The 14,064-nt window shown below is 38.1% G+C and overlaps 1 protein-coding gene across 1 annotated transcript; it reads left to right on the top strand.

Moving 5' to 3' along the window:
• The first annotated feature begins 8,751 nt into the window (after positions 1-8,751).
• Positions 8,752-13,097, top strand: LOC147861345 (putative xyloglucan glycosyltransferase 9). Its single transcript, XM_087323180.1, has 5 exons — positions 8,752-9,695; positions 10,261-10,569; positions 10,960-11,250; positions 11,614-11,727; positions 12,010-13,097. Exons 1-5 carry the CDS (start codon positions 8,952-8,954, stop codon positions 12,649-12,651), a joined length of 2,100 nt encoding a protein of 699 aa, XP_087179306.1. The 5' UTR covers positions 8,752-8,951; the 3' UTR covers positions 12,652-13,097.
• The last annotated feature ends 967 nt before the right edge of the window (positions 13,098-14,064 follow it).

The raw sequence follows: 14,064 nt of genomic DNA, 5'->3' as shown, positions 1-14,064 counted from the left end.
CATCTTCGCCTATTCACCCTGTAGGCACATTGAGTTCCTTGGTAAACAATCCAACTCAAACTACATTTAGTTATTATGTTTGTTGTGCGATTCTCCATTTTCAGCATCCATAAATAACAAGGTTTTACTTGCCTTCTTTTAACGAAGGTGACATAGAAGACACATATAAATGGATTCATCAACCATAAGTCCAAACCAAGGGTTTTCCCTTATCACAAATTTCAGCTTTAAGAGGCTTGCTAACATTGACAACAAAGTTCACAATAGCCTTCTACCACACTCCCTTAATAATCTCAATAGGCTTTTCAACATTTCAAAATGCTAAAGTCTCCTTTGCTATATGATATGCTATATATTATGATGCATATTACGTCTTTGCCTATTCACCTTGTAGGCACATTGAGTTCCTCAGTAAACAAGAATTCTCCAACTCAAACTACATTTAGTTATTGTGTTTGTTGTGCGATTCGCCACTTTCAACATCCATAAATAACAAGGTTTTACTTGCCTTCTTTCAATGAAGTTGACATAGAAGGCACATATAAATGGATTCATAAACCACAAGTCCAAACCAAGGGTTTCCCTTATCATAATTTCAACTTTAAGAGCCTTGCTAATATTGACAACAAAGTTCACAACAACCTTATACCAAACTCCCTAAGTAATCTCAATAGGCTTTTCAACCTTTCAAAATGCTAAATTCCCACTTGCTATATGAGTCGAACAATTTTTGCATTCTCATCTTATTTATGTAACAAAATAACATGTTGATAGGGCGCATTTTTGCATGACCTTCGAGTGCAAAACGCTTGAATTACCTAGAAACGTTTTACCAATTGATGACTTCAACATCACTCTTACAATTACAACAACCAAACCAAAGAAAACCCATTTCCAAATCCTCTCAACTCTCCATCAATTTCGTGGGTCAATCTTCTTAAAATTTATGATTGGCTTTACTAACTCCCTTCATTTCATCAATTAGCTCCTTCGCATATTCTTTTAACACAATATAAGTGTGCCCTCTCCTATAGCTTGTTGTAGAACCTCTCCTAATGACCACATCTTCGTTAAAAATGGTGAATTCTTCCAGAATTTAGGCATTGTAAAAAGGTTTACTTGGTTTCCTTTCCCTTTGTTTTCTTGATGGGAGCCATGTTGTACCAAGAAACAAAGGGAGAGGGAAGGCATATTAATGCTTAGACTTTATGATGAAGAGTCACTGATTGCATAAACAAAGTTTAATGATTACGTAGGGAAGTTTAATTCTAGTCAATATAAATTGCGAGGTTCCTTTTCAATATGTCTTCAATGGAACAACTATTGATGTTCATGTATAATATAACAAGTAAATAAAAAAAAGAGGGGTTTATATAAGATCGAGTGGTTTCTAGGTTCAAGTTTAGATTAATATAAGGATAGATATTTGTTTATGAGATCATGTTGTCTCTTGTGGATCCTCCATAATATTCTAATTGGCATTGACGCTTAATTGTTGGGTTTTCTAGAGATAACTAGATTATCGAATTTGATGCTCCCTACATCCCAATGTTATGTGGGATCAATCATGTGTTTAATGAAATGACTGAGTTTATTTGAAGTAAAAACAATGGTATCTAGTAAATTAAGAGACACCTATGAAGTGATAGAGAGGTAAGAAAATTGGGTTTCGCAAGAGGAAAAGATTCGGATACAAGTATAAAAGTATTAACTACAACAAAAGTCATTTGGGAAAATACTTATGGAGTAAATTCCAAAATTTTCATATTTTCAAGTAGTATAATTCATACTCTTTCCAACACAATCCAAACCTGGATGACATGGTGATTGGAAACTTTGATTAACTTTGTTCTCAAATTCTTTTGTTGAACCTTGTTTTAAAATGCACTTCTAGTTCCCTAAAGGTCATAACCATGTGTAGATGCGGATAGTGACGATGTATCATCACACATGTACAAGTTCTTACATCTCATAAGTGTCCACCATTATATAGATCATTGCAACATTATTCAAATTTCTAAGAGCATAGATCTACATAACAATATTTACAAATGTTGTGTTACGGACCACTACTTACTTACATTCATTCCTTACTTTCGCTATTGGTTAAAGTGTAGCGTTGTGGATCAACTTGTTGTTTTGGTTATTACCATTGTTTTAATACAAGACATCATCATTGCATGAAAGAAGACATCCCATTTGACTGTCAAGAATCATATATTTGTTTGGGTGTAGGTTTTACCCGTCATAAATATTTGGTGTGATTAAGATAAATTTAATGCTTGCAAATTTCCCAACGCACCATAATGCGATTGAATGTTATCTTTGTGTAGAGTCACTTGTATTTAAAACTATTTAGTGTTATGTTCATGACGCTCATATTTCTAGTTTGGATAATCTACACTAGCACTTGATAAAAGGCTTCATGGTTCAGAAAAATAGATTCTTTAATGGAAAACTTCATATATTTGTTAATTTACCTATTTCAATGGAAGACCAACAATATTTATGTTCTTAAATGAACTTAGAAAAAGGTGAAAAACGTACATTTATAAAGTGTGCACAAGCCAATTCTCAAGGGAAAATAGCTCGGCAAGGACAACCCACATTGCAGAGGTGGGGACACAACTGAACAAGGGGTGACACATGGCATGTGTGATGCACATGGACCCTGCCAATATACAATACATAGGTCGGAACTTGGTTCTCCACCTTTAGAAAAGACACCAAAATGTGCAATGGATAAAATGGGTCTTAGGGAACTTGCCCACCTTAGTCTTCCCTTAGGTGTTGTCCCTTACTCTTAAAGTTGTTAATCTCTCTTTGTCAAGGGTGGCTCATGGATTTTCTGGAAAGCACCGAATATTCTTAAAAAGGATCAACATGTCACATAAACTCCAGAGACATCCTCCAATCTTATACCACCATGGCTTATGAGTATTTAACGTGATATTACATGTTTAAGTGAAATGTGAAAACAAGATACTTTAGAATTTTCCTAAACATTATTGCTTATAGATTCCAAATTCAAACCACTTCATGCTATTTAACTTTAACTTGTGGATCCAAGTCTTCGAGCAACGGATTTGGTGTCAAAAACACTTCCTAATTTTTGGTCTAATGCCAACAACAAATGGAAACCCCCTTTGATCTTTGAACAATAAGGAAATGATGATAGAGCATTCAACAACTCCATCACGTGTGAAGCAACAAATGTTGGTTGAATGTTGAGCCAAATACTGAATAACAACCATAAGTCTGGAAGGGCTAAATACGAAAACTTGATTGATGCAAGAAAACCTCATATCCAATAATAATTGCTATATTTTAGTTTGGTATGTATATAGCATAAGAATGCAGCAACTTATAGACTACACAAGCTTCCAAGTTTCATCATTCATAATCTAAAGTGAACATCTACTTTCTCATTGAAGAAGAAAGTTCTACTCATGAGGGATGCCTAAACATCTTTGAAATATATGGAAATGAAACATTATCTATTGATTTGAATGTGGACGATGAAAACTTTGCATTTAGTTAGTGTAATTTTCAACGTTGAAGCTATTCATCGAAAGCTTGTATTTGTCTAATCTTTGAATTTTGTAATCATGTTATCCAAAATTGACTCAATGAAGACCTTGAAACAGAATATCTATGTAGATATTTGCTCATTGTAAAAGTTGTGATAATGAGGCATCTTTTACTCGTATTAGTTTTGGCCCAAAATATTGGTTTGAGCGTAAGACATTTGCTTCAAGTAACTCCTAGAAGTCTTTTGGATTCCACACGATATTATTACTACCGAGATCATAATCGATTAATAAGTTGTCCACAAACTAATGGCATATTTATACTCCTTAGAGTATTGCTACGCAAGATACAATAGTTTTCAAGGATGTCCAATTATAAATGTCATAAGTTAACATTTGCATGATTTAGGTTGCTTTCATGCATTTTTATTTGTTTGTGGAGAGAAACTGTTTTCCAATGCCCAATACGGAAGAATAGTAAATGTCTTCTCTCTTTTTATTTTTATTTCCAAAAACTTCTCTCTTTTTATTTGACCTCTTCTTTCTCCAAATTGCCAACAAATCAAAGCTAATGTTACGTTTAACCTACGCATAATGTTTTTCTATCAAGGGGATCCCAAGGCACGAGCTGGTGGGACTAGAGGTAGAAAAGAAAACAATCATTGAGCAAATGTTCTAATTCATGTGACTCCAAATACGCCGTCGTGAATAGGTAGTAACTTAGACAACGTGACATGTGAATGATAACGGAACTTATATGTGGACATACGTACATAAAACATACATACATGTGCCTATCCATACATGGAAATCCACAATCTACTTATAGATGATTTGTGTAGGTTTAACAATTTTAGTTATGGTCATTGGTTTAGTAAAGTAGTCGACCACAATGTTTGAATATTGAAATAACAAATCTATTATTGGTTGAAATCTCTTTCACATATTTTTAGGTGTGTTCTTATGCTTGAGAGTATGCAAACTAATGGTATATCCTTGGTGATTGGGCTTGCAATTTGGTTTCCACAACGCAAAAGTTGAAAGTCGTTATTGCATTCATAACAATGTTGGCTATGATTTAAAAATATACAAAAACCTTAAAGCAAAGGTAGATATTTGCATAACGTAACCCAACTCAAAAACCCTTGGTACACCATGATTACTACTTTTTCATTGATGATATTCCAATATTCGTTTTTTTTTTTCAAAGCGCATATTGCTACTTGGATGCCATGTTGACAAGTCATCCTTTATTTTTATTCTTCATTTAGAGGGAGATTGAGATTCTAGACACTCATTAATCTATTTTGATAGAGGGAGAAAATGTGTGATTCGGAAAGAAACATACAAATGTTTGCTTGTTTCTTATGCATGGTCCTAAAAAACAAATATGATTTCTTTGTGCATGGTGCGTTCATCGATAAGAGACATGACAATTCACCGTTATTGATATGCTAAAAGAAGAACTTTCACATTTCTCCTGCCTTAACGTGTGTCAAGCTTTTGATCCAAGGTCATAGAAACATGAACATATTTGTTGTTGGGAGACTACCAAGTCATATGAGACTTGCCTCCCACACAGAATTGATCGAGTCATGTTTTTGTTTTTTGTTTACATTTGATTCTAAGGGGGACAACGTAATTCTTAATGATAGAAACACCTTCATTTCTTCATTAGAATTATGAAATTGACGAGTCAACCAATTGAATATGTGCGTGAGACCATGATTGGTCTTAATTTATGTACGTTAGTTTAAACTCCATATTGCTTTTTGATGTTTTCATTTGTTTTCTAGACTTTTATGCTTCTTCACATTTTCAACTTCCTCTAACGAGCATGTGCCTTAGGTTTTTGACGTTCATCATAGATTCCCACGAGACTCTCTCACTTTCCAAAGCATTTTCACTTTAGGTGCACCGCGTGTGCTCCGGGTCGAGGAGTGTTTGATCAGTTCCAAAGTGTAGCCGACTCTTTGATAAAGTCAAAACAAAGAGGAGTTTATTATAAATCTAATGCAATTGGGATAGATTTGGGAGTTGTCACATGGGAGTTTTAAAGGTGAAGCGAGAAGTGACTTCATGTGGGAAAAAGTGTGTGTAACATAAAGAAAGAAGTGGTAGAGGGCTATGAAACAAGGAAGATAAACGTCCAGGGTTCTTACTAAAACATATATAATATTTATTAGGAGGCTACTTACTTGTGCCATGCTGACTATTGCATCAAAAACACATGAGCTTGAACCTATGGGGTATTTGCGACAAATATGCAAAATTTCAAATCATTAATCAATGCCTCCCATGGGGCAAGATTAAAGACGCTTTATTAGGATCACCTTCTCATGAGCAATGTCATGGTAGGAATTGCAAATACTTGTATCGAACTAGCTGTATAGACTTGCATAAACCAAAATGTCTACAAGGGGTGACACCTCTTTACTAGAATGTACGAAGACATCATGAACGCATGCCACATTGATGGATTGATTTTGAGAAAATAAGGAGGAAATGAGAGTTTTCCAGCTGTAAGGCTCGTCGTGTGACTCTATAAGAAACCTTACCAGATTTACATGACTTTTCCTTCTAGACCCCTGCACACTACTTGCATGACATCATGCGTCCATGCCATTGATGCACCTAATGCGTCTCGTCAATACTCCATCATGTGAAGCAGAAAAGCCACATTTTTGTGTGATTGTTGCCATGACATATACTGATCTCCTCGTTCAAGAGCGCCAATGAAAATCAAAGTAGTAACTGAATCCTATGCCCATGGGTCAAACTAATAAGCACAAAATTGTGCTCCATCAAGTATGCGCGAGAGAATGTGGCAATAACGAAGCCTTCTAGTCCATTTGCAAAACAAGAAGGAAAGTGATGTTGTAAGTTGAAACTTGTAACACACACACACACACACACACACACACACCCCTACATGCCTACATCCATCCATCCATCCATATATACATACATACATACATACATATGTCACCCTAGCCTTGATCGACAACAATGTTGGGCCATATATTACGACAATTGTCCCCGATGAATGGCAATGAAATCCTAATGCCTTATGGTTAATCGGTCCTAGAGTAACATAATTAAAAGGGAAAAGAAGTAGGAAAATCAAGTCTCAGTCATGTCGCGCATATAATTGTCCCACCATCATCAGTAAGCACATCTATGAAGCCGTAGTAGCTTCTTACATTGAATCCAACTCGATGTCAAACAGGGGAAGATTACCATACATGTCACCACATGCACACTCGACGGATTGCTTGTCTATCTAAAGCAAAGGTGGAAAGAAAATGTGCTAACAAATGTCTCTCTCTCTCTCTCTCTCTCATACCACCCCCCCCCCCCCCCCCCCCCCAAAACACACACACACGCACATTTGCCTTAAGAAAGGTCTTTTTGGACATTTTGCCAACGCATCTTAAACACATGGAAAGTGCAAAATAAAAAACAAGAAGAGGGGGAAGGGGAAGAAAAAAACAGCAAAACCCAAGTTAATGTAAATTAAACAGGAAAAATTTAAAAAGAAATAATAAAAAACATTTGGAAAAGCAAAGGATTGAAAAGGGCAACAAAAAAAAAAAAAAGATAAAAGAAGGAGAAGAAATACAATATTTTGGGATTTTAATTTTTTATATATGTATGTATAGAAAAAAAAAGACGAAGAAAGTTGGGAAAAAGAAAAGAAAAGAAAACAAAAAAGGCGAGGTGGCGATGGTGGCCCACGTGGAGATGATGTGGCAGAAGGTGGTTGGGGCCACGTGGAGAAGACGTGGCAGCGGGGGGGGCCGAACGTGGCAGGCGGTGATTGGGCCGAGAGGATGGGAGATATTTGGCCCCAAAGTTTCGCGAATTTACGGATGTGGCCGTCGGCGTGTCTGGACGCGCTCCCCCCCTCCTTCTCTCTCTAGAAGTGTCGCTTTCAACCCCTCTCTCTCTTCTCTTCTCCCCTCTCTCTGTCTCTGTCTCTCTCCTCTCTCTCTCTCTCTCTTCTCTTCTCTTCTCTCCTCTCTCTCTCTCTTCTCTGACTCTGTCTCTCTCTTCTCTCCTCTCTCTCTCTCTCTTCTCTGACTCTGTCTCTCTCCTGTCTCTCTCTTTTCTGACTCTGTCTCTCTCTTCTCTCCTCTCCTCTCTCTCTCTCTCTCTCTCTCTTCTCTGTGTCTATGTCTGTCTCTCTCTTTCTCTCTCGGTCTCTCTCTTTCTTCTCTCTCTTCTCTCTCTCTCTGTGCAGCTGTCATCGCCATAAAAGCTTCACCTCGACCTCTGCTTCCATCGCCATAGTACCTCTCTTCTCTCTTCTCTCTCTCTCTCTCTCTCTCTCTCTGTGTTTCTGTCTGTCTGTGGGTTTTTTTTTTTCTTTCTCTTCGCTCCCCTGCATCTCTGTTGGTTCCAATGTAATGGGCGAGAATTTGAAGCCTTCCATAGCTTCTTCTTGAAGCTCCTCCAGCCTTCATTATCCATAGCCATATCAGTCTTCTTCTTCCTTCTTCCTTCTTCCTTCTTCTTCTTGTCTCTCCCCAGAAGATCCTTTGCTTCTGATCGCCGACATCATCTCTCCCTTGTCAGAAGCTAGCGCCATCGCCATAGCTTGAAAAAGTTCTTTTTCCTCTCCTTTTTTTTTTGTATTTTCTTCTTCTTCTTCTTCTTCTTCTTCTTCTTCTATTTGTCGCTTTAGATCCAAGGGAAAGACAATCGAGAAAAAGGAAGAAACACATTTGAGAAAAAGAAAAAGAAAGAAAAAGGAAGGAAAGAAGAATATTTTCCTTAAATGGCGCCTGTTTAACCCCCCCCCCCCCTCAGTCGACAGATCATCGATCTGATTTGGTCTGTTCCATCCAAAATCGTCTGCTTTCCCTATCGAAACCAAAAATCCCCTTCCTCAGACAGATAATCCCACCCCTTCCTTCTCCTTCAACCAATCTATTGCTCTGCTCATCTTCTGCCTAATCCAATCCATTTCAAGCTCGATCTTCTGGTTCGACCTCGATCTTTGCTCGCCGCCTGTACTATAGATCTCACGAGTAGCAGAGAGCAGGTCTGATTATTCTACTCAATCCTCTGCGCAAATCGATCTTCTCACAACAGTCTTTAGCTATATTGAGATCGACCTTCTCTGGTGAAGGCATAATACAAGGTTTGACTCGAGTTACATTTCAGCTTCTCAGAGGCCGAAGGAGGAGGAGGATACATATTGATCTCAGATTCAAGATCATTAAGCCTCCTGTCTTCTCAGATTTCAGAGTTTTGAAGGCCTCGGATTGCTTTGGCCACGGATCTGTTGATCTACTCATGTGTATATCAGTCACTGCGGATCGCGATTCGGTCCTGCCATAGCCAGAGAATTAGTGAAGGAAGATAAGAAAGACATCATCGGATTGATTAACTGTCAGATACTGTGTCAGATACAATATGCCGCCTCCAAGCTCAGACCTGTCATGGCCAAAGGAGACTCGGATGGACGCCACATCTGTGGTGGTAAAGATGGAGAAACCTCAGAACTGGTCGACCGGGGGTGCACTTTCCAACGGCTCCTCTGCGGGGGAGTCGAAGGTCCCATTAAACCTGGGGTCTGCAGAGAAGGAAGGGAAAGGGAAGAACTCGAAGCAGATCAGGTGGATAATGTTCCTAAGAGCTCACCAGGCAGCAGGTTGCGTGGCGTGGTCTGCGCAGACCTTCCTCGGCATGCTCTCCACCATTAACAGACGTCTCATCTTACGCCAAGGCGTGGAGATTGAAGATCAAAGGCAGAGAGGTAAGCTCTACACCATCCTCAGAGTTCTTCTCGCATCCACAGTGTTGATGCTAGGGTTTGAGCTTGTGGCCCACGTTAAGGGATGGCATTTCCAACCCAATATCTACATACCCGGCTCCGAAGACGTGCGTGGGATCCTGCAGTCCACCTATGTGGGGTGGATTTATATCCGAGAGAACTATCTTGGGCCCCCATTGCAGTCCTTAGCCAATGTTTGCATCGTCCTCTTCCTCATCCAATCCCTCGATCGTGTCACGCAGTGCCTTGGCTGTGTCTACATCAAGCTCAAGGGAATCCGTCCGGTGCCGAAAGTGCTATCTCTGGACACCGGCGATGCAGAACAGCCTTATGCGGGATACCCTATGGTCCTTGTGCAGATTCCCATGTGTAACGAGAAAGAGGTAGATGATGATGGCTCCACTCTTTTCTGTATTTCTGTTCAGGTTTTTCATGTGTGTAGTTTGTGTGTGTTAGATACTATTATGGTCGTGGTTGATTGGGATTGAGTGATCGGCTTTTTAGAGTCTTTATTTTTTTGCTTGGATATTATTATTAGATTGGCTGCGTGTATGATTGAGATAGGGTTGGATTAAAATGAACAATGGGTTTCTGTCTCATAAGAGAAGATATGTTGTCGATCCATATCCAAGAGAGATATGTTGTACATCCATCCGAGAAAGAGAAATACGTTAGAGATGCATACATTTGTAGCACATTTGTTATGTGATATGCTACGTATCTGAAATTTAATGCACTATCCCACTCTCAATTGCTGTAGAGGGATGCTAGATCTTGTACATATCATCTCTCTATCTATGAGAGAGATATATTATATATCTCGGGTGATGCAGTACATCTCAGACATTTCATGTCTCTGTCTGGAAGTGAGAGATGTGTTATATGCCAGAGAGGTGGATTTTCAAGAATTCATTTTTCTTATGTTATGGTTTATCATCTATTTGGCAGGTGTATCAGCAATCTATAGGTGCTGTTGCTCAGCTAGATTGGCCAAGAGACAAGATGCTGGTGCAGATATTGGACGATTCCGATGACAAAGAAACACAGATGCTTATCAGAGCTGAAGTCCAGAAATGGCATCAGAAAGGTCTGAATATTGTGTATAGACATCGGTTACTCAGGACGGGATACAAGGCCGGAAACCTTAAGTCGGCTATGAGCTGTGATTATGTTAGGGATTATGAATTTGTAGCGATTTTTGATGCTGATTTCCAACCACAATCTGATTTTCTGAAACGAACCATTATTCACTTCAAGGTAGACATATCATTTCAACTTTTTCAGTGATGCGTCACACCTTAAAGTTGTTATAGAATTCTCTGTATTTCATTTTGTAGCCTAGTAGAGATGTTATGATCTAGAAAGTTGTTTATGCATTCCATTTCCTAGAATAATTGAGAAAGTGGGGTTCTGATTTGTAAAGGTTTATTGTCTGTGCTCTGTTTTGTAGATTGTAATTGAGATAGTGAGCGGGTTCTGTAGATTGTTTTCCCTGTTCTATTTTGTAGTGTTGTGAAGATATTGGGTTCTATAGATTTTTTTCTCTGTTCAATTTTGTAGCATATGAAGATATTTATTGGCTTATATAGATTGTATGATAATCGAGATATTGGGCTCTATAAATAACCTTCTGGCACAATTTTGTAGGACAATGAAGATATTGGGTTGGTGCAAGCTCGATGGTCGTTTGTTAACAAAGATGAAAATCTTTTGACCCGGCTGCAATACATCAATTTATGTTATCATTTCGAGGTTGAGCAGCAAGTGAATGGCGCAATGTTGAACTTCTTTGGGTTCAATGGCACAGCTGGTGTGTGGAGAATAAAGGCACTTGAAGAGTCGGGAGGATGGCTCGAGCGAACCACTGTGGAGGATATGGATATCGCTGTTCGAGCCCATCTCAATGGCTGGAAATTTGTCTTCCTTAACGATGTCCAGGTAATGCATAATACATGTGATTGTTTTTGAAAGTAATACATAGTACATGTGAATGTTTGGAAACTAATGGATAGTACATATGAATGATTTTCAAAGGAATGCATAATAGTTTTTTTTTTTTTTGGACACTTATATGCATGCTTCATTCAGTCTCCAAATGTGTATAACATGGTTGATAGATCACATATTGTTTTGCATATTTATATACTTGATTCAGTTTCTGTATATGTGCAAGAAGATTAAGTTATTTTGATGGTTTTTATGAACTCTTAATCATATGTGTAATTTGGGGCTAATGAATATCTGAATGTCTATACAAGTTTTTACTCTATCCTAATATCAATTAACTCTTCTTATGTGCAGTGTCTCTGTGAAGTTCCTGAGAGCTATGAGGCATATAGAAAGCAGCAGCATCGCTGGCACTCGGGCCCGATGCAGCTGTTTCGATTGTGTCTGCCTGACATAATTACTTCAAAGGTAAGAAGTGAAGTCATTATGAAGAGGGAAAAACTTCTTTTTATTTATGGTTGTCTTCCGTCTATAATCACGTCAAAGTTAAAATCATGTCTAAGATGGTAAATTGGATTTCTTGAGGGGGTTCTTACGGTATAATTACTCCTGCGATAAGAACATGCTTTTACCTTTTAAAAGGGTTTGAATGATGTTTGTTTTGGAATGTGTCTGCCTGGTATATAGTAGAGCATATCGTGTATGAGTTAATGTTGGATACTGATCAAATGTCTCTCTTTTAATTGCCAGATTTCGATTTGGAAGAAGTCGAACTTGATATTCCTGTTCTTTTTACTAAGGAAGCTCATCCTTCCGTTTTATTCGTTCACGCTCTTTTGCATTATTCTTCCATTGACGATGTTCATCCCTGAGGCACAACTACCCGCATGGGTGATTTGTTATGTTCCTGCCATTATGTCACTAATGAATATTGCTCCGGCACCGAAATCATTTCCTTTCATAGTTCCATATCTTCTCTTTGAGAACACCATGTCGGTGACCAAGTTCCATGCAATGGTATCAGGGCTATTTCAGCTGGGAAGTGCATATGAATGGGTAGTTACAAAGAAAGTGGGTCGAGCTTCAGAGACTGATCTAGTCGCTCTTGTCGAGAGAGAAGCTCAAGCCGAACTAGAGCAAACTAAGATTCTTCATCGTGGGTTATCTGAATCGGGTCTCGATGCTTTATCTAGTTCGGCTTTGGCGAAACCAATCAAGAAAAAGAAGCTCAATCGGATATATAGGAAAGAACTCTTTCTTGCTTTCCTATTACTGGTTGCCGCGCTACGAAGCTTGCTTTCAGTCCAAGGTATACATTTCTATTTTCTTCTATTCCAAGGAATTTCATTTCTCTTAGTTGGATTGGATCTCATCGGCGAGCAAGTGAGCTGAAAAAGATGATGAATAATTAATTACCACTTCATCGGGACAACAAAATCTTGTTTTCTTCTTCCTCGCGGCTACAAAATCTCTAAATTAAGGGTTAATGTTTGATTAGCAATAAAGTGGGTCACAAATACATGGTTTAGCAAAGCTTCATCCATTGAAGCTCCATCAGGGGGAGCATGAAGATGCTTCATATCGTATACAGTGCCGATGTTGTTGTGTTTTTTTTCTTTCCTTTTCGTAAGGTCCGAGATGTGCCTCTCTTCAGTAATTATTGTTTTATTCATCAGGCAGCCTGTATGTATGGATCAACCTGCCAAAAACCTATCTATCTCAATATATTCTTTTGGTCTGAAGCATTATTTAGGCCACTAATTCTATGTAGATTTGCTCTTTTATTATATTCTCAGGGTAATGTCATTCCAACTGTTCAGAGGAAATTGTTGAGTGAACTCTCGTGCAAATCATATTTTCTGAAATGATTGTGGAAAAATAAATGATTCTAATCATGTTGTTTTATCTCCAATATTGTCGAAATCTATATCTTTAAAGAATAATTGATGCTAGTAATGATATTTTTTTAAGTAGTGGTTTTAAGTGCTATGTATCAAACCCATTGTGCAATATATAGGGCAAAATGGCTGCATAATATCGGACTTCAGGAGCTTTATTTGTCATTTCTACAAGAATAAGTGATTCTAATCATGTTCTACCTCCGATATTGTCCAAATCTGTATCTTTAATAAAGAATAATTGCTGGTAGTAATGATGTTTTAATTAATGGTTGAAGTGCTATGTATCAAACATATTGTGTAATATATAGGGCAAAATGGGGGCGTTTTTTGTCATTTCTACAAGAATAAGTGATTCTAATCATGTTCTATCGCTGATATTGTCCAAATCTGTATCTTTAAAGAATAATTGCTGCTAGAAATGATGTTTTAAGTGCTATGTATCAAACCTGTTGCGCAATATATAGGGCAAAATGGCTGCTTAATATTGGACTTTGGGAGCTTTTTTTGTCATTTCTATGTTGGTAGCGAATTTGTGTCTTTAGCATGGGAATGTAGCTTTGTTGAACTGCTTTTCCAATCGTTAAATGAATTGTTGATGTGAACAAACCAAGGTACGAGGTACTAGTAGCATGTCATTGTTAATGTGATAACAATTGAAGGATATTTTAAACTGTGGTTAGAGATTGTGTATTTGGACCGTTTGCGCATGTGAATGTGCTGAGATTGTTGGGTATTTCTAATATTTGGTCAAAAGTCATGAGGTGGTATGCTGCCACACTGTATAGTTCATTGAACCGAAGAGAAAGGATGCATGCATCTATGTATATATACACAAATTTGCACGTAGCTGGATATGTGGATATGTATTTGTATATGGTGCACATGTAAGAGATGTCAGACACGT

This window comes from Azolla caroliniana, unplaced genomic scaffold (genome assembly GCF_043228905.1).
Source record: "Azolla caroliniana isolate FFs.n. ecotype wild unplaced genomic scaffold, voAzoCaro1.0.p SCAF_8, whole genome shotgun sequence".
Taxonomy (NCBI): domain Eukaryota; kingdom Viridiplantae; phylum Streptophyta; class Polypodiopsida; order Salviniales; family Salviniaceae; genus Azolla; species Azolla caroliniana.
The sequence above is the reverse complement of the archived record's forward strand: the minus strand, read 5'-3'. Positions and strand labels throughout refer to the sequence as shown.